General features: G+C 42.8%; 2 protein-coding genes across 2 annotated transcripts in view; both read left to right on the forward strand.

The window, feature by feature from the left end:
- The window catches only part of LOC146202311 (L-xylulose reductase-like), a 45,510-nt gene extending 45,212 nt beyond the window's left edge, over window positions 1-298 (forward strand). Inside the window, exon 7 of the mRNA XM_084584386.1 lies at window positions 167-298. Within this exon, the coding sequence (XP_084440512.1) occupies window positions 167-270 (104 nt within the window). The 3' untranslated portion in view covers window positions 271-298. The remainder of the gene's footprint in view (window positions 1-166) is intronic.
- A 368-nt stretch (window positions 299-666) lies between these two features.
- LOC146202312 (L-xylulose reductase-like) overlaps window positions 667-13,661 on the forward strand; it is a 46,050-nt gene continuing 33,055 nt past the window's right edge. Inside the window, exons 1-4 of the mRNA XM_084588074.1 lie at window positions 667-986; window positions 1,361-1,458; window positions 9,221-9,375; window positions 10,942-10,984. Of these exons, the coding sequence (XP_084444200.1) occupies window positions 935-986; window positions 1,361-1,458; window positions 9,221-9,375; window positions 10,942-10,984 (348 nt within the window). The 5' untranslated portion in view covers window positions 667-934. The remainder of the gene's footprint in view (window positions 987-1,360; window positions 1,459-9,220; window positions 9,376-10,941; window positions 10,985-13,661) is intronic.

Below are 13,661 nucleotides of genomic sequence, written 5' to 3' on the forward strand. Positions count from 1 at the left end.
GATGCGGGTCGTAGGAAAACACACCGGATGCACTCGATGCAGCTCGCGGTCTGGCACGCACTATGGTAGGCTGCAAAAATGTTTCCCAAATGAATTGTGTCGTACCTAATTTTAAACATCCATTAGCGTGACGAACACTAACACAGCTGCGTTGCTTTATTTGCAGAAACAAGAGAGATATCAGATGTGGTGCTCTTTCTTCTCAGCGACATGGCATCTATGGTGACGGGAGTCATTCTGCCAATCGACGGTGGTTACACGGTTGTCTGAGATGCGATTTGTATTGGTAACATTTTGGAATAAAAAAAATATTCATAAAAATGAATGTTCTTCCTACCGACAGCAGTGCAAGCAGGGAAGCTGCCGCTGCCTGTTTCAGTCTCGCCTCTTGATTTTCTGCGGCATCGTAATCCGACCACTCTTTTGGCATTACCGCTAACGTGAGCTCAGTGAAAGTGAGCTCGCTTTGACTTCATATTCGACTAAATACATCTCTTAAAGTAGACATACCTTAGTGGCTGGCCACTAGTCTCTTTTCTTTCGTGTTTTACAACGAATGAAAAAAGTCAAGCTAGTGCACTGCATTGACCTCGTGCGCTGCGCAAAACTGAAGTTCTTGCGCTCAAAAACCGAAACCGAAACAGATCATCCGAGCGATCCGAATGTAAACATGGCTACTACTGTCTTTGCCAATGGCCGCTGCGTTGTCTGCTGCAAGTGCCTCTGCGTAATATCCGCGTGCTTGACATCTTCACTTGCGCTTTTTATCTTTCATTGTGTTTGATCTCGAGAGCTGCATGTCTCGCCGTAACCGCATTCGATACGCCGCGACTCAAGTTACTTCCTGGAAGAAGAGCGACTAGAGAAGTCGCGCTAGCTGAACCTAACTCCTGAGTCCTGACATCGAAAAGGACTTGACGCTTTGATTTTTGCAATGGAAGTCTCTTTTGCTGGCAAACGTGCCGTGGTGACCGGTGCTAGCCAAGGTAAGTTACTAATCTGCTGTGCCAGTTCGCTTGCATGCATGTTAGGCATTTTCTGTTAGGTTGTCCTTATCACGATAACATTTTTGTACTTTCACCGCGCTGTGGGTACAAAAAAAAAAAAAAGAGGTATTGCCCGAACGCATGACTCAGAACCGCGCTTTATGCTTTCTCGCAAATTGCCCTGCATGCATAACCTGTCAAACTGTGGCTCTCTACTGAAAGTACGATGTCTGGCACGTACTTGTTGGCACTGACTGTCTTACAGTGCCCGTAGCCAACACAAACTTACAGTGACATATATCGGCATGTGGCATCAGTTTACACCATTAATCGTTCGGTTGTTTTGCCTACATTCGATCATTTTTCTTCATCAGGTATAGGCAAAGTGATCGCACGAGAGCTTGCTAAACGTGGAGCTACAGTAATAGCTGTTGCAAGGTCAACTGACAAGCTTGAGGAGCTACAAAAAGAGGTGAGTGTACTGTTTGCTACAAATGAGCTGCCTTTATTTGCAACTTGAAGTAGTTATCACTATGGTTTTGACACAGTCAATTACAGAAACCTTGCTGCAGAGCTTGCCTCTTTTAGCCACTTGTTGGAATGAGTGCTGTGGAGAACTTGGAGGTTTTGATTTCTTCCACATGATCAAGTGCAGGGGGGAAAGGTGTAGTAATGAAAGGAAATTAGAAGACATTTCTACCAGTTTTCTTTTTCAAGTTTACCAGCCTACATCATCCTCAAACACTCTTCAAGATAACATTAGTATTTTATATAAGCTCTGATTCATTTGTAATATTGAATATTGTCTTTGGAGATGTATGATTAGCATGAGCAACTTGAAAGAGGAAAGACATGAGGTGAAAAGACTGTTTTCTGAAAAGAAATAACCTTCCCACTGACAGCAGGCTTTGTGTTTTAAGGATTTCAAACTTCTTGTGACAGAATTATACTTTTTATCATGGGTCAGTGTAGCTACAGGAGGAAATGAGAATTTCGCTCTGGAGAATTAATTTTTATTTAAATGTGGCACGCTTTTAAGTAAGTTCCTAACAAGCTGCGATCATAAGTGTCACTTTACTCTTTCAAATGCAGGTCTTCATTTGCATTTGTGTTTAGTTGGTTTAATTATAGGCTGCCATGCTACTAAAGCTGTAGTGTAGCAACACCTTTTTTATTCCATTTCTTATCACTCGCCACTCTGACTAGCTGATCCCGGAAGTAATACCTGCACGACATAAAGCTGGCTAGCCATTTTCTTGTGAGAGAAAAAAATTGAATGGGAGAAATAATAAACTATGCCATTATTTTGCTATGTTACAAAAAACAATCTAGTGCACATAAATGAAGTTTTTTACAGGATACAATGCCCAGTGTTTCAACATAAACATTTGTTATTGAAAGCATATGCAAGGTATTACTGTGAGCAGCATATGGCAATTAACTTGTGTAGCCACAGCAGCTATTGAGTGGTATACAAGGCATTCTTATTTTGCGGCACCTGCCAATGTCACAAAGGGGAAAAAAGGTTGCTTGCAGAAAGAGAAGTTAAAAAGCAGTGGATATTTATCACTTCTCTGGGGCACATTGCTGGTCAGAGTGATACTGACTTGTTATCGCTGTCAGCTGGTGACGAAACGCTCAGTGTTTCCTAGAGACACAGGCAGAGTGAAAGTTTCAGAAGCTGATAGGATCACACTTTGCTTTTCACTTTGTTTCTGATAGCAGTCTTCACTGTTTCTGATAGCAGTCTTCACTGTTTCTGATAGCAGTCTTCACATATCACTACAAGTGCAGCTCGAGGCTATGTGCTGCGTGATCCCGCATTCCAGTCATATTGCTTGTGATAGTTCATATGCATTATAGAACTTGCATTCACAACATGGGTAAAAGAAAAAAATATTGTCATGCATAGGTTGCAATAGCAGTTGCAATTTTTTGGATGCTGTACTTAATTGGTCCATTCATTTCAAACTTGCTGCCTGTCATGGTTGGTAGTAATGCAAATGTATGACACTATACATTAAAGATTTCTAGGCACTAATTTAAACAGTATCATTAAAATGTTGCAGGTGCATATTTTGTACATAAAAATGCATTTTTTTCTTTATAAGAGCAAAAGTTTAAAATGTTTGATGACCAATGCACCTCAGAGAAGTTTAACAAGCAGGTTCCTCCTGATGATTACCGACAGAGTTTTATGTCTTAGCACTTGATTTGTTTTGTATGCTTGCATTTCTCGACTGCCTTTCAACTATCAGTCCTCATAAGCTTTCTTTTTCCCAAATTAAGCACACATATTGACTGCAATGTAGAAGCTGTTTAGTATGCTACTTGATTTTTTGCTTGCAAGCTTTGTATGAACACAGTTATGTTCACTAAATGTGTTATTTTGTTTTTCCATAAAATACTGTTTGGCTGTTTATTTTTTCTTATAAAACAGTGGTCTTGTAGTTTTGTTGAGGCTTTGTCCACTAGTGATGTGTTACATATGGATCCCCAAACTAAAACACAATCCCCTGCCATGGTGGCTCAGTGGTTAGAGGGGTCAATTTCTGAACCCAAGGGTGCGAGATTAAATTCTGGTTGCTTTTCAATGGAAGCTCAAAATAAAGTGTTCGTGTACTGTGAGATGTCAGTGCACGTTAAGGAACCCCAGGTGGTCGAACTTTCTAGAGCCCTCCACTACATCATCATCATCATCATCATCAGCCTGATTATACCCACTGCAGGGCGAAGGCCTCTCCCATATTTCTCCACTTAACCCGGTTCTGTGCTAGTTGCATCCACTTGACCCCTGCGAACTTCTTAATCTCATCCGCCCACCTAACTTTCTGCCGCCCCCTGCTACGCTTTCCTTCCCTTGGAATCCAGTTTGTTACCCTCAGCGACCATCGGTTATCCTCTCTTCGCACTACATGTCCTGCCCATGTCCATTTCTTCTTCTTAATTTCCACTAGAATGTCGGTAACTTGAGTTATTTCTCTGACCCACTCTGCACGCTTTCTATCTCTTAATGTTACCCCTACCATTTTTCGTTCCATAGCCCTCTGGGTTGTCCTCAACTTAAGTAGAACTCTCTTGGTTAGCCTCCAAGTTTCAGCCCCATAGGTGAGTACAGGCAAGATGCAACTGTTGTATACTTTCCTCTTGAGCGATACCGGTAAGCTGCTAGTCATACTCTGCGAGTGCTTGCCAAATGCGCTCCATCCCAATCGTATTCTTCTTGTTATTTCCTTTTCGTGCTCCGGATCTGCGGTTACTACTTGTCCTAAGTAGACATATTCGCCTACTACTTCCAGTATTTCGCTACCTAATGTAAACTGCTGTTCCTTCCCGAGGCTGTTGAACATTACCTTAGTCTTCTGCATATTGATTTTCAAGCCTACCTTTCTACTTTTCCTGTCTAGGTCATCAATCATTATTTGCAGTTCATCCCCCGAGTTGCTTAGCAAGGCAATGTCATCAGCAAATCGCAGATTACTAAGGTATTCTCCATCTACCCTTATCCCTAACTGCTCCCATTCCAAGTCTCTGAATACTTCCTCTAAACAAGCTGTGAATAGTACTGGGGAGATTGTGTCTCCTTGCCTAACACCTTTCTTTATGGGAATTTTGTTACTTTCTTTATGCAGAACTATGGTTGCTGTGCAGCCGCTATATATATCTTCCAGCACTTTCACGTATGGCTCGTCTACCCCCTGATTTCGCAATGCCTGCATCACCGCCGAGGTTTCAACTGAGTCAAATGCTTTTTCGTAATCAATGAATGCTATGTATAAGGGCTGGTTATATTCCGAGCATTTTTCTATCACCTGATTGATGGTATGGATATGATCGATAGTAGAGTACCGTTTCCGAAACCCTGCTTGATCCTTTGCTTGATTGCAGTCTAAGGTTGTCCTGATCCTATTAGCGATTACCTTAGTAAATACCTTATACGTAACAGACAGTAAGCTGATTGGTCTGTAATTTTTAAGGCCCTCCACTACAGCGTCTCTCATAGCCTGAGTGGTTTTTGGCTCTTAAACACTATAAATGAACCCAAACCGATCTAAAAATGATCGTAGAAGCATTCACCTTGATTAAATGCCTAATGGTTGTCACATTCATGTTCTATTATGCACCTACGAGCTCCACTGTTTAGATTTCCGGTGTGCAAAAACATTTAATGGACAGAATAAATTGCAGTTAGTTGGGTGGATCCTCATTCTAGGAGCCACTTGCCTTTTTCTGCCTGACTTTCCTGCTTCACTACCCAAAGCTGGTCTTCTGGGCATGAGCTGGACAGCACTGTTTCCTGGTCCTTAGTTGTTGGGTCATTAATTCTTGCCATATTTGAATATTTCTGGCATCACCATACTATGTTTAAGGGTTGGATTTTTCAGTTTAAACTGGAAAAAAAAAACAACAGTAAAAGTATGCCGAATGCATCTTTAAATGTCCGGTTTAAACCGGAAAAGGTCAGTATCTTGACATGCACACCGCAAACTCTCGGCGGCGAGAGAGAGAACAACAAAGTGTTAAAGCCAGGGGCAGGATGGGACAGTGGGATTGCTGGTTTAAGTACAGCGGTTGTGCATTTTGAGGCAGTGTTCATGGCCTCACGAAAGGGGAAAGAATGGCAGCCATGCTTCCCGACCCTCATAAACATGTCAAGCGTCGAGGAGGGGCACCTGCGACAAGGCGGGCACCTCAAACGGGGAAGGGCAGACCAAAGCATTTACAGTACATACGCTTCCAGGAAATTGCGAAGACCAAAGCCCGCCATTTTTTTGCCGTGTGACACTTCTCAAACACAAGTCAAGATAAGTGCAATGAGTCGCTGCAAAAATGCCACGGCTTTCTTCGATAAAGGAATGGAGTCAAAGAACAAACAGCAGCTAAGAGCCAAGGTGCTCGTACCGAAAAGCGAGTCAGGAAAGAAGCGAAACAATTTGTTACCATGTGGCCCGCTATTCAAAGCTGGAGCCACCATACAGTGGTAAGGTTGGGCAGATAACATCACACCGCCCCGGTCATTTTGTGTTCGACGTTTCTTCAGTGCGTCCCTTCTCTTTTGTACGAATTTGTTCATTTTATTTTGTGTTTTTATTTAGTTTAACTTGCTCTTTTCATTTTTTTCCCTGAGTGGCAAAGAAATTAGCGGTCAGAAACGCCTGTCCTGTCCACTTCGCCGATATCGCTCTCGGCGTCCTCATCACCCACGTGAAGTGTGAGTCCGGGGACGGGTTTGCTCGGCCACTGGCGTTGTGAACCTCCTTTCCCATCCATCCCTGCCAGTATCTCCCCCCCCCCGTGAATACCAAGCTACGGTGACTAGAGTATTCTAGCCACTGTTACCAAGCGACACTGAAAGGGATCCTGTTCTCACTTTCGCGATGCTTCCGTGGCAGTTGCATCTGTTCTTGCGAAGTGGTTGCTGCTCTCGGAGTTCGCTCCATGCACAGCAGTTAGCAGTGTGTCACAAGGATGGGGAGGAAGAAGAAGTGTGGCAAGGGCTCTTGCGAGTTTCTAGACTTTGAAGTTTGTATTTTACACAGAGGTCACAGCGATAATAAGGTCTGTCTTGTCAGTAAGTAGTGTCGCGTGGAAGTCAGGACCGACCAGTTCAGGGCAGGGCAGCAGTGCGCCTTCAGAGCATGTCAAATCTGCATGTCATGCCAAACTGAAAGGAGCTCATGCCAAACCCGGCAAGTTATTTTAAATATCTTGTGGAGCGGAAGGAAAGTTGTTAAGTTCTTCACTCTATTCATCACAAACGCTTCGATCGGGACTTTAACTTTACGTAATTTATACAGGACCCTCTTCAGTTCAGCTGTCCCTTCAGTCTTCGTTGATTTGTGCCACCAAAGATTGGAAGAGCGCTCAGGATATTGCTCACGAAGTCTGCAGAGTGCTATGCCAGGCTGCTATTCCCCTCTGTCAAGCAGACGAGCCTCTTTGGCTTGTATGAAAACAACTCCCTCGCTCGAGAAGGTTTTGTATGCATTTGTGACTTTGTCATGCATGTCACGACAATGCTGAAAAGCTCAAGTGAAATGTGCTGAAAGTTCCATGCTTTGTGCAAATCAGTGAACTTTAAAGTGAAATTTCTAAACACTGTTTGCCCTACTAGGTGGTTTTTGTTTTATAAGTCCCTATGCGACGTCCTGGATTACTGGCGGCCTATTGTCACCTTCTTGAGAAGCTCTGATGCAAAGCGAGAAAATGCAAGAACCTCCAAGGTTTCATTGCCAGCAGTGAGGCAACCTGCAACCTTTTAATTAAAATGAAATTCATGAAACAACGCAAATAGAATATTGGCCATATTGCTTAAGCTAGAGTCAGAGGACACCCTTGTATGTGATGTGTATTCTTTGCTCGTTAAATCTCGGAGGTGTCTTGACTAGGTGGGTTGGCGATATTGAAATCAACAACATTGATGTTGACAGCCTGCAAAACCTTGCAGAGGAGGAAGAATGCGCTGAGCTCACCAAGACATTTCTATCTTATTGCAAAGCCATGACAAAACATGGGAAGTTAGTGTGTCGAGGAACTCATCTGGCTGCATGACATACAGCAATTCCTCTGCAACATTCTGCTTTAATGTTCATATAGTGGATCCAAGGCAGAAATGTCAAGTGACTTCTCAAATTATGAGCCAATCTTCGCCCTTGTAAGCAAAGGCATTGAGGAGGTGCACGTGCTCAGTTCTGAATTGTGTGAATACAAAAACTATATAGTTCCTGCGCTCACATTCAGATAAGTGGCCTGCCTTAGCTCTTGCAGCACTTCACCTGCTGAGACTGCCGGTGTCTAGCGTGAATGTTGAGAGATGTTTTGAAGCTCTGACTCGTGAACCGACACCAACGGGTCCGACTTGATGAAGGCAACTTAGAAAAGTACATCTGCATTTATTACAACAAGATGAAGTGATTCACACATGAAGGCCATAAGTTGGAAATACATGGTTCCATTTTCTATAAGCTTGTCTAGCATACATGTGTGATCGCTGATCTGTTCCATTCACACGTTTGTTTTTTAAGTGACCTGGTTTATGTAAAAATTTATTGTAATAAATAATACAATAATCGTAATAATAATATTCCTTTGTCCAACATGTGAATTTAAGTTTTACATATGCGTTTTGTCATAACACAAATTTTTGTCAGTGCGATGTTTCTTTCAGAAGCTTAGCTGTATATATGACCAACTGTGCAATAAATAAATGTGCATAAAACAGACATGCAAGAAAAAGTGTTGAGGTGCAGACTAGTTGGTTGTTCATAACGAAATTTTAAACCGTGCAAAGGTAAAGAACTGTGTGTGTGTATATGCGCACTTTGTGTGTGTGTCCTCTATCTTCGTTTTCATCCTTCGCTCTGTTTAAAATTTCATTAAGAAAGAAAAGCCAAAATGAACTCTACGTCACTTTTAACTGTATATCGATGCCACTTATCTCACCGAAAAAGAACGATAATTCTTCAGCAGAAAATAATATTAACTTAGAAAAAACAGAAGTTGTGCTTGCAAGTAAACGCCAAAAAAAGTCAGCCAAATTCTAAGAAAATAAAAACCAAAAACTCCAACCCTTAACTATGTGATATAAAGTTGGCCACCTTGCTGCAGGAGGTGCGGTGCACTTTTGCCTGGGTGGTAATAAAAACACTCTAGGCTTATTCGTAATTGCCTATAGCAAGGTTGGCCAAACTGCAGCTTGCGAGCCCCTTGCAGCTCTTCGTGGTTCCATTTGGCTTGCTATCTCAGGCACCTGTAACCCTTCCCTTCCCCCTTATTCTTGCATCTGTGGCCAACCAGCTATCCCTTATTTCTGCATTACTGGACAAAGAATTGGACAGCCCTTTGTTCGTAATGTTATCAGAAAACAGCTTTGCTAAAATCATATGGTTAACATTTCTCTGTCATAGGTGATGTAAAAACAAATTATTAATGTAGGGGTCACTCTCTTTTTGTAGGTGTTTAGAGTGGACTGAAGATTTGATTAGTGATGTAGTTAATCACTCAAAAGGCTGTAGTTGAAATGAGAATAATTCAATAGTTCTTTAATGGATGGACACTGGCGTGCAAATGACAGGACAGCATCTGTCCTTTTGTGTATGTTCTTGTCTTTGTCCACAAATGTAGCGTTGAATTGCTTCTCATTTGACCATGCTTTATCAGTTTGCCCCGCAATATGTTTTGTTAACGTTACTAAGCTTTTGCCCTGACTGCCCAGTTTTGTGGTTTCTTTACAGGTTCCCAATGTTGTGCCCCTCCCTGTTGACCTCTCTGATTGGAATGCTACTGAAGCAGCACTGAGTAGTGTAGGACCAGTGGATCTCCTGGTTAACAATGCAGCTGTTGCCATCCTTGAGCCTGTTGGAGAAATCAGGCCAGAGTCTATTGACGTGTGAGTATTTAATGATCTCGGAAAAATAGAGCATGCTTTATGGAAGAGTGCATGATTTACAGTCATTTGAGTATAGTTTTCTCTAACATCTTCATATATGATCAAGCCTCTTCTCCATGACCGCACAGCTGTAAAGTTGTGGCACTGAGTGACCACAGTTTTTTTTTTTTTTGGCTGAAAAGCATTGACCTGTCTAAAGTGTCGTAAAACCTCCATGTTCAGAAGGGTCTGCGAGTGTAAATTAGCATTTTTTTAAAAAGTATTTTACTTCACCAAGGAGGTTGCACTGACTTGTCGAAAATGTCCATAGCCTTCATGTTCTAAGCTTTTGAGAATTTAAACTCGCATTTTTCAATTTTTTACTTCACAAAGAAGATTGCAAAGAATTATTTTTTCTCAGTAATGAGTGTATTTTTTCTGCCTGATGAATTTCAACGTACCCATAAGGAGCTAGAGAATGTGTTTTTGCTGAATACAATAATTGTATGGATCATTAAGTCTTGCTTAAAGGTCCGCACTTTTCATAGTTGACCACATCAGACACTAGCCATCAGCCTACCTTAAATTAATGGGTGTCTGCGAAGCGGTCTTCAGGCTCCACAAAACCCACGCCTACAAAAAAAAAAAAAAAAAAGAAAAGAAAAGGTGGAAAGGTTGCGCGATAGCCCTGGCCTGGCTAAACAGTTTTGCAAGGTTCAAAGCATGGAGGTTCAAAGCTCACATTAGTTTATCAGAGTGAAATAAATGTGAGAGGACTGCGGAACTGGAGAGCAAGCGCGTGAGAGAGAGCGTCTATGGCGTTTGTTGATGCTGGCATAGCTGAAATTTGAGTTCTCACGTCACTGCTGGATGGGGCTGCAGTGCAAAGTGTGTCAGGTGTCTGATGAGCAAGCGGTACAGTGTTGGAAGGAATTGAATCCCTTCTGCGGCTTGTGTACTGTTTCTAGCAGCATGCATACCGGCATCAATGCATCCCCTCTTCCTTGTGTCCTCTGCAGGCCATGGTGTGCTGGCTTATCACGTGCGTGTATTTTAGAGGCCAGTTTAGCCTCGACTAAATCCCGATTGGGAAACAGTCCACACAAGATTGCGCTCCCAAAGCACAGTGTTGGAAGGAATTGAATCCCTTCTGCGGCTTGCGTACTGTTTCTAGCAGCATGCATACCGGCATCAATGCATCCCTACTTCCTTGTGTCCTCTGCAGGCCATGGTGTGCTGGCTTATCAAGTACGTGTATTTTAGAGGCCAGTTTAGCCTCGACTAAATCCCGATTGAGAACCAGTCTGCACAAGATTGCACCCCCCCCCCCCCCCTCCTCTGGTCTCAAGTTGTCCCTCATCACTTCCACTGGTCCACAAGGAAATCCCGACACATTCATGACTGAAAAACACTGGCCTAGAATGTATACCAAACTGTTTGCGTTTTCTGTGTTGTATGTATCACTGCTATATTTATTCAAGGGGAATATAACAAATCATCTTTTGGTTATGCAAATTAGGAGAATCTTTAATAGGCTTAATGATGATTCGTGCAGCTAATACTTTTCTTTCTATATGTTTGTTGCAGCTCCTTTAGTACAAACGTGAAAGCTGTGATTAATGTTTCGCAGGTAAGTTTGCTTGACACAGTCAGATTTCTGATTTTGTACCATTCCAGAGCATAATAATCAGATAATATTGAGTAGATTCCGGTACCGTCGATGACACCAGGCACTGAATATACAGGTTGGCCAGTTTTTCTAGCACGATATCCCCCCCGTCCTTCAGCAAATCTGTAGTTATCTGATCCTCTCCAGCTGATTTCCCCCTTTTCATAGTTTCTAGTGCTTTCTTGACCTCGTCCTTCGTCACTGGTGGAACGTCTGACTGTTTTTCCCTACCGCCAATCTCATTACGGTCCTGACTACTTTGGCTACTGTAGAGATCTGTATAGAACTCTTCGGCTACTTTGACTATCTTTTCCATATTAGTGATGACGGTGCCCGCCTTGTCCCTTATCGCATACATCTGGTTTTTGCCTATGCCCAATTTCTTCTTTACCGCTCTAAGGCTTCCCCCGTTCTTTACAGCATGCTCAATTTTCTCTATGTTATACTTCCTTATATCGGCCACCTTGCGCTTATTGATTAGCTTTGATATCTCGGCCAATTCGATCTGGTCTGTTGGATTGGAAGCTTTTATAGTCTGGCGTTTCCTAATCAAATCTTTCGTCTCCTTAGACAGCTTGCCGGTATCCTCTCTAACTATCCTACCGCCTACTTCTACCGCGCACTCAGTAATGATATCTCTGAAATTATTGTTCCTTGCCTCTAGGGTAATGTCGCCATCCTCAGTTAGAGCGGAATACCTATTCTGTAGCGAGATCCTGAATTCTTCTGCCCTCCCCCTCACCGCTAATTCGTTGATGGGTTTCTTTCTTACTAATCTGTTGCGTTCCTTCTTCAGATTTAGGCTAATTCGGGACCTCACCATCCTGTGGTCACTGCATCGCACTTTCCCGATTACCTCTACATCCTGCACAATGGCGGGGGTTGAACATACATAGCCCTTATACATAGCATTCATTGATTACGAAAAAGCATTTGACTCAGTTGAAACCTCGGCGGTGATGCAGGCATTGCGAAATCAGGGGGTAGACGAGCCGTACGTGAAAGTGCTGGAAGATATATATAGTTGCTGCACAGCAACCATAGTTCTGCATAAAGAAAGTAACAAAATTCCCATAAAGAAAGGTGTTAGGCAAGGAGACACAATCTCACCAGTACTATTCACAGCTTGTATAGAGGAAGTATTCAGAGACTTGGAATGGGAGCAGTTAGGGATAAGGGTAGATGGAGAATACCTCAGTAATCTGCGATTTGCTGATGACATTGCCTTGCTAAGCAACTCGGGGGATGAACTGCAAATAATGATTGATGACCTAGACAGAAAAAGTAGAAAGGTAGGCTTGAAAATCAATATGCAGAAGACTAAGGTAATGTTCAACAGCCTCGGGAAGGAACAGCAGTTTACATTAGGTAGCGAAATACTGGAAGTAGTAGGCGAATATGTCTACTTAGGACAGGTAGTAACCGCAGATCTGGACCATGGAAAGGAAATAACAAGAAGAATAAGATTGGGATGGAGCGCATTTGGCAAGCACTCGCAGATTATGACTAGCAGCTTACCGGTATCGCTCAAGAGGAAAGTATACAACAGTTGCATCTTGCCTGTACTCACCTATGGGGCTGAAACGTGGAGGCTAACCAAGAGAGTTCTACTTAAGTTGAGGACAACCCAGAGGGCTATGGAACGAAAAATGATAGGGGTAACATTAAGAGATAGGAAGCGTGCAGAGTGGGTCAGAGAAATAACTCAAGTTACCGACATTCTAGTGGAAATTAAGAAGAAGAAATGGACATGGGCAGGACATGTAGTGCGAAGAGAGGATAACCGATGGTCGCTGAGGGTAACAAACTGGATTCCAAGGGAAGGAAAGCGTAGCAGGGGGCGGCAGAAAGTTAGGTGGGCGGATGAGATTAAGAAGTTCGCAGGGGTCAAGTGGATGCAGCTAGCACAGAACCGGGTTAAATGGAGAAATATGGGAGAGGCCTTCGCCCTGCAGTGGGTATAATCAGGCTGATGATGATGATGATTGAGTTGATAACAATGTAGTATTTACTAGGGCTGGTGAAATGCATTCTGTGGTGCCATTTTTTTTTAATTGGTACGCCAGCTTTTTAGTGTGCTGAGAAGTACACTCATCAAAATTGTATCTTCCACCGCTTTGAGTGGCTAAGCTGTTTCGCGACGTCTCAATCACATGGCCTTACACAAGAAATTCAGGTTGAGGCCCATATGGCATAGCTTGTGACTGACCAGTGACTTTATCATGACCTGACCTTTGGCTTTCACTTCATCTTTGATTTAACCTTGGCCTAAACCATTATTCAATCCAGTACTTTTCTGTACGCTGTCATTGGCGTGACTGGGTTAAGCCTGTACTAATTTTTTGCTGCGAGGTTAATGTAAAACATTGCTTAGAGACAGAGTGCTATGGTGATTTAGCTTATCGGTTGCCTATTATTCTAAGCCCATTACTTATGGCAGAGAAGACACTAAAGTTTGCATGCGTGCAATTCAGTAGAAATGCAGTGCAACTGCAAGGCTTTCAGACATTACTTGTTTCATTGCTGATTTGCTTGTTTGAATCCGCCTTTTGCGGGAGGATGTGGCGCCATCATGTGGGAGCGGGGGGGAAACACATTGGTGTAGCAGACGACACGAAAGCGCACCATGCGAAATGGC

This window comes from Amblyomma maculatum, chromosome 1 (genome assembly GCF_055883805.1).
Source record: "Amblyomma maculatum isolate TAMU_Amacu chromosome 1, ASM5588380v1, whole genome shotgun sequence".
In the NCBI taxonomy this organism is placed as follows: Eukaryota; Metazoa; Arthropoda; class Arachnida; order Ixodida; family Ixodidae; genus Amblyomma; species Amblyomma maculatum.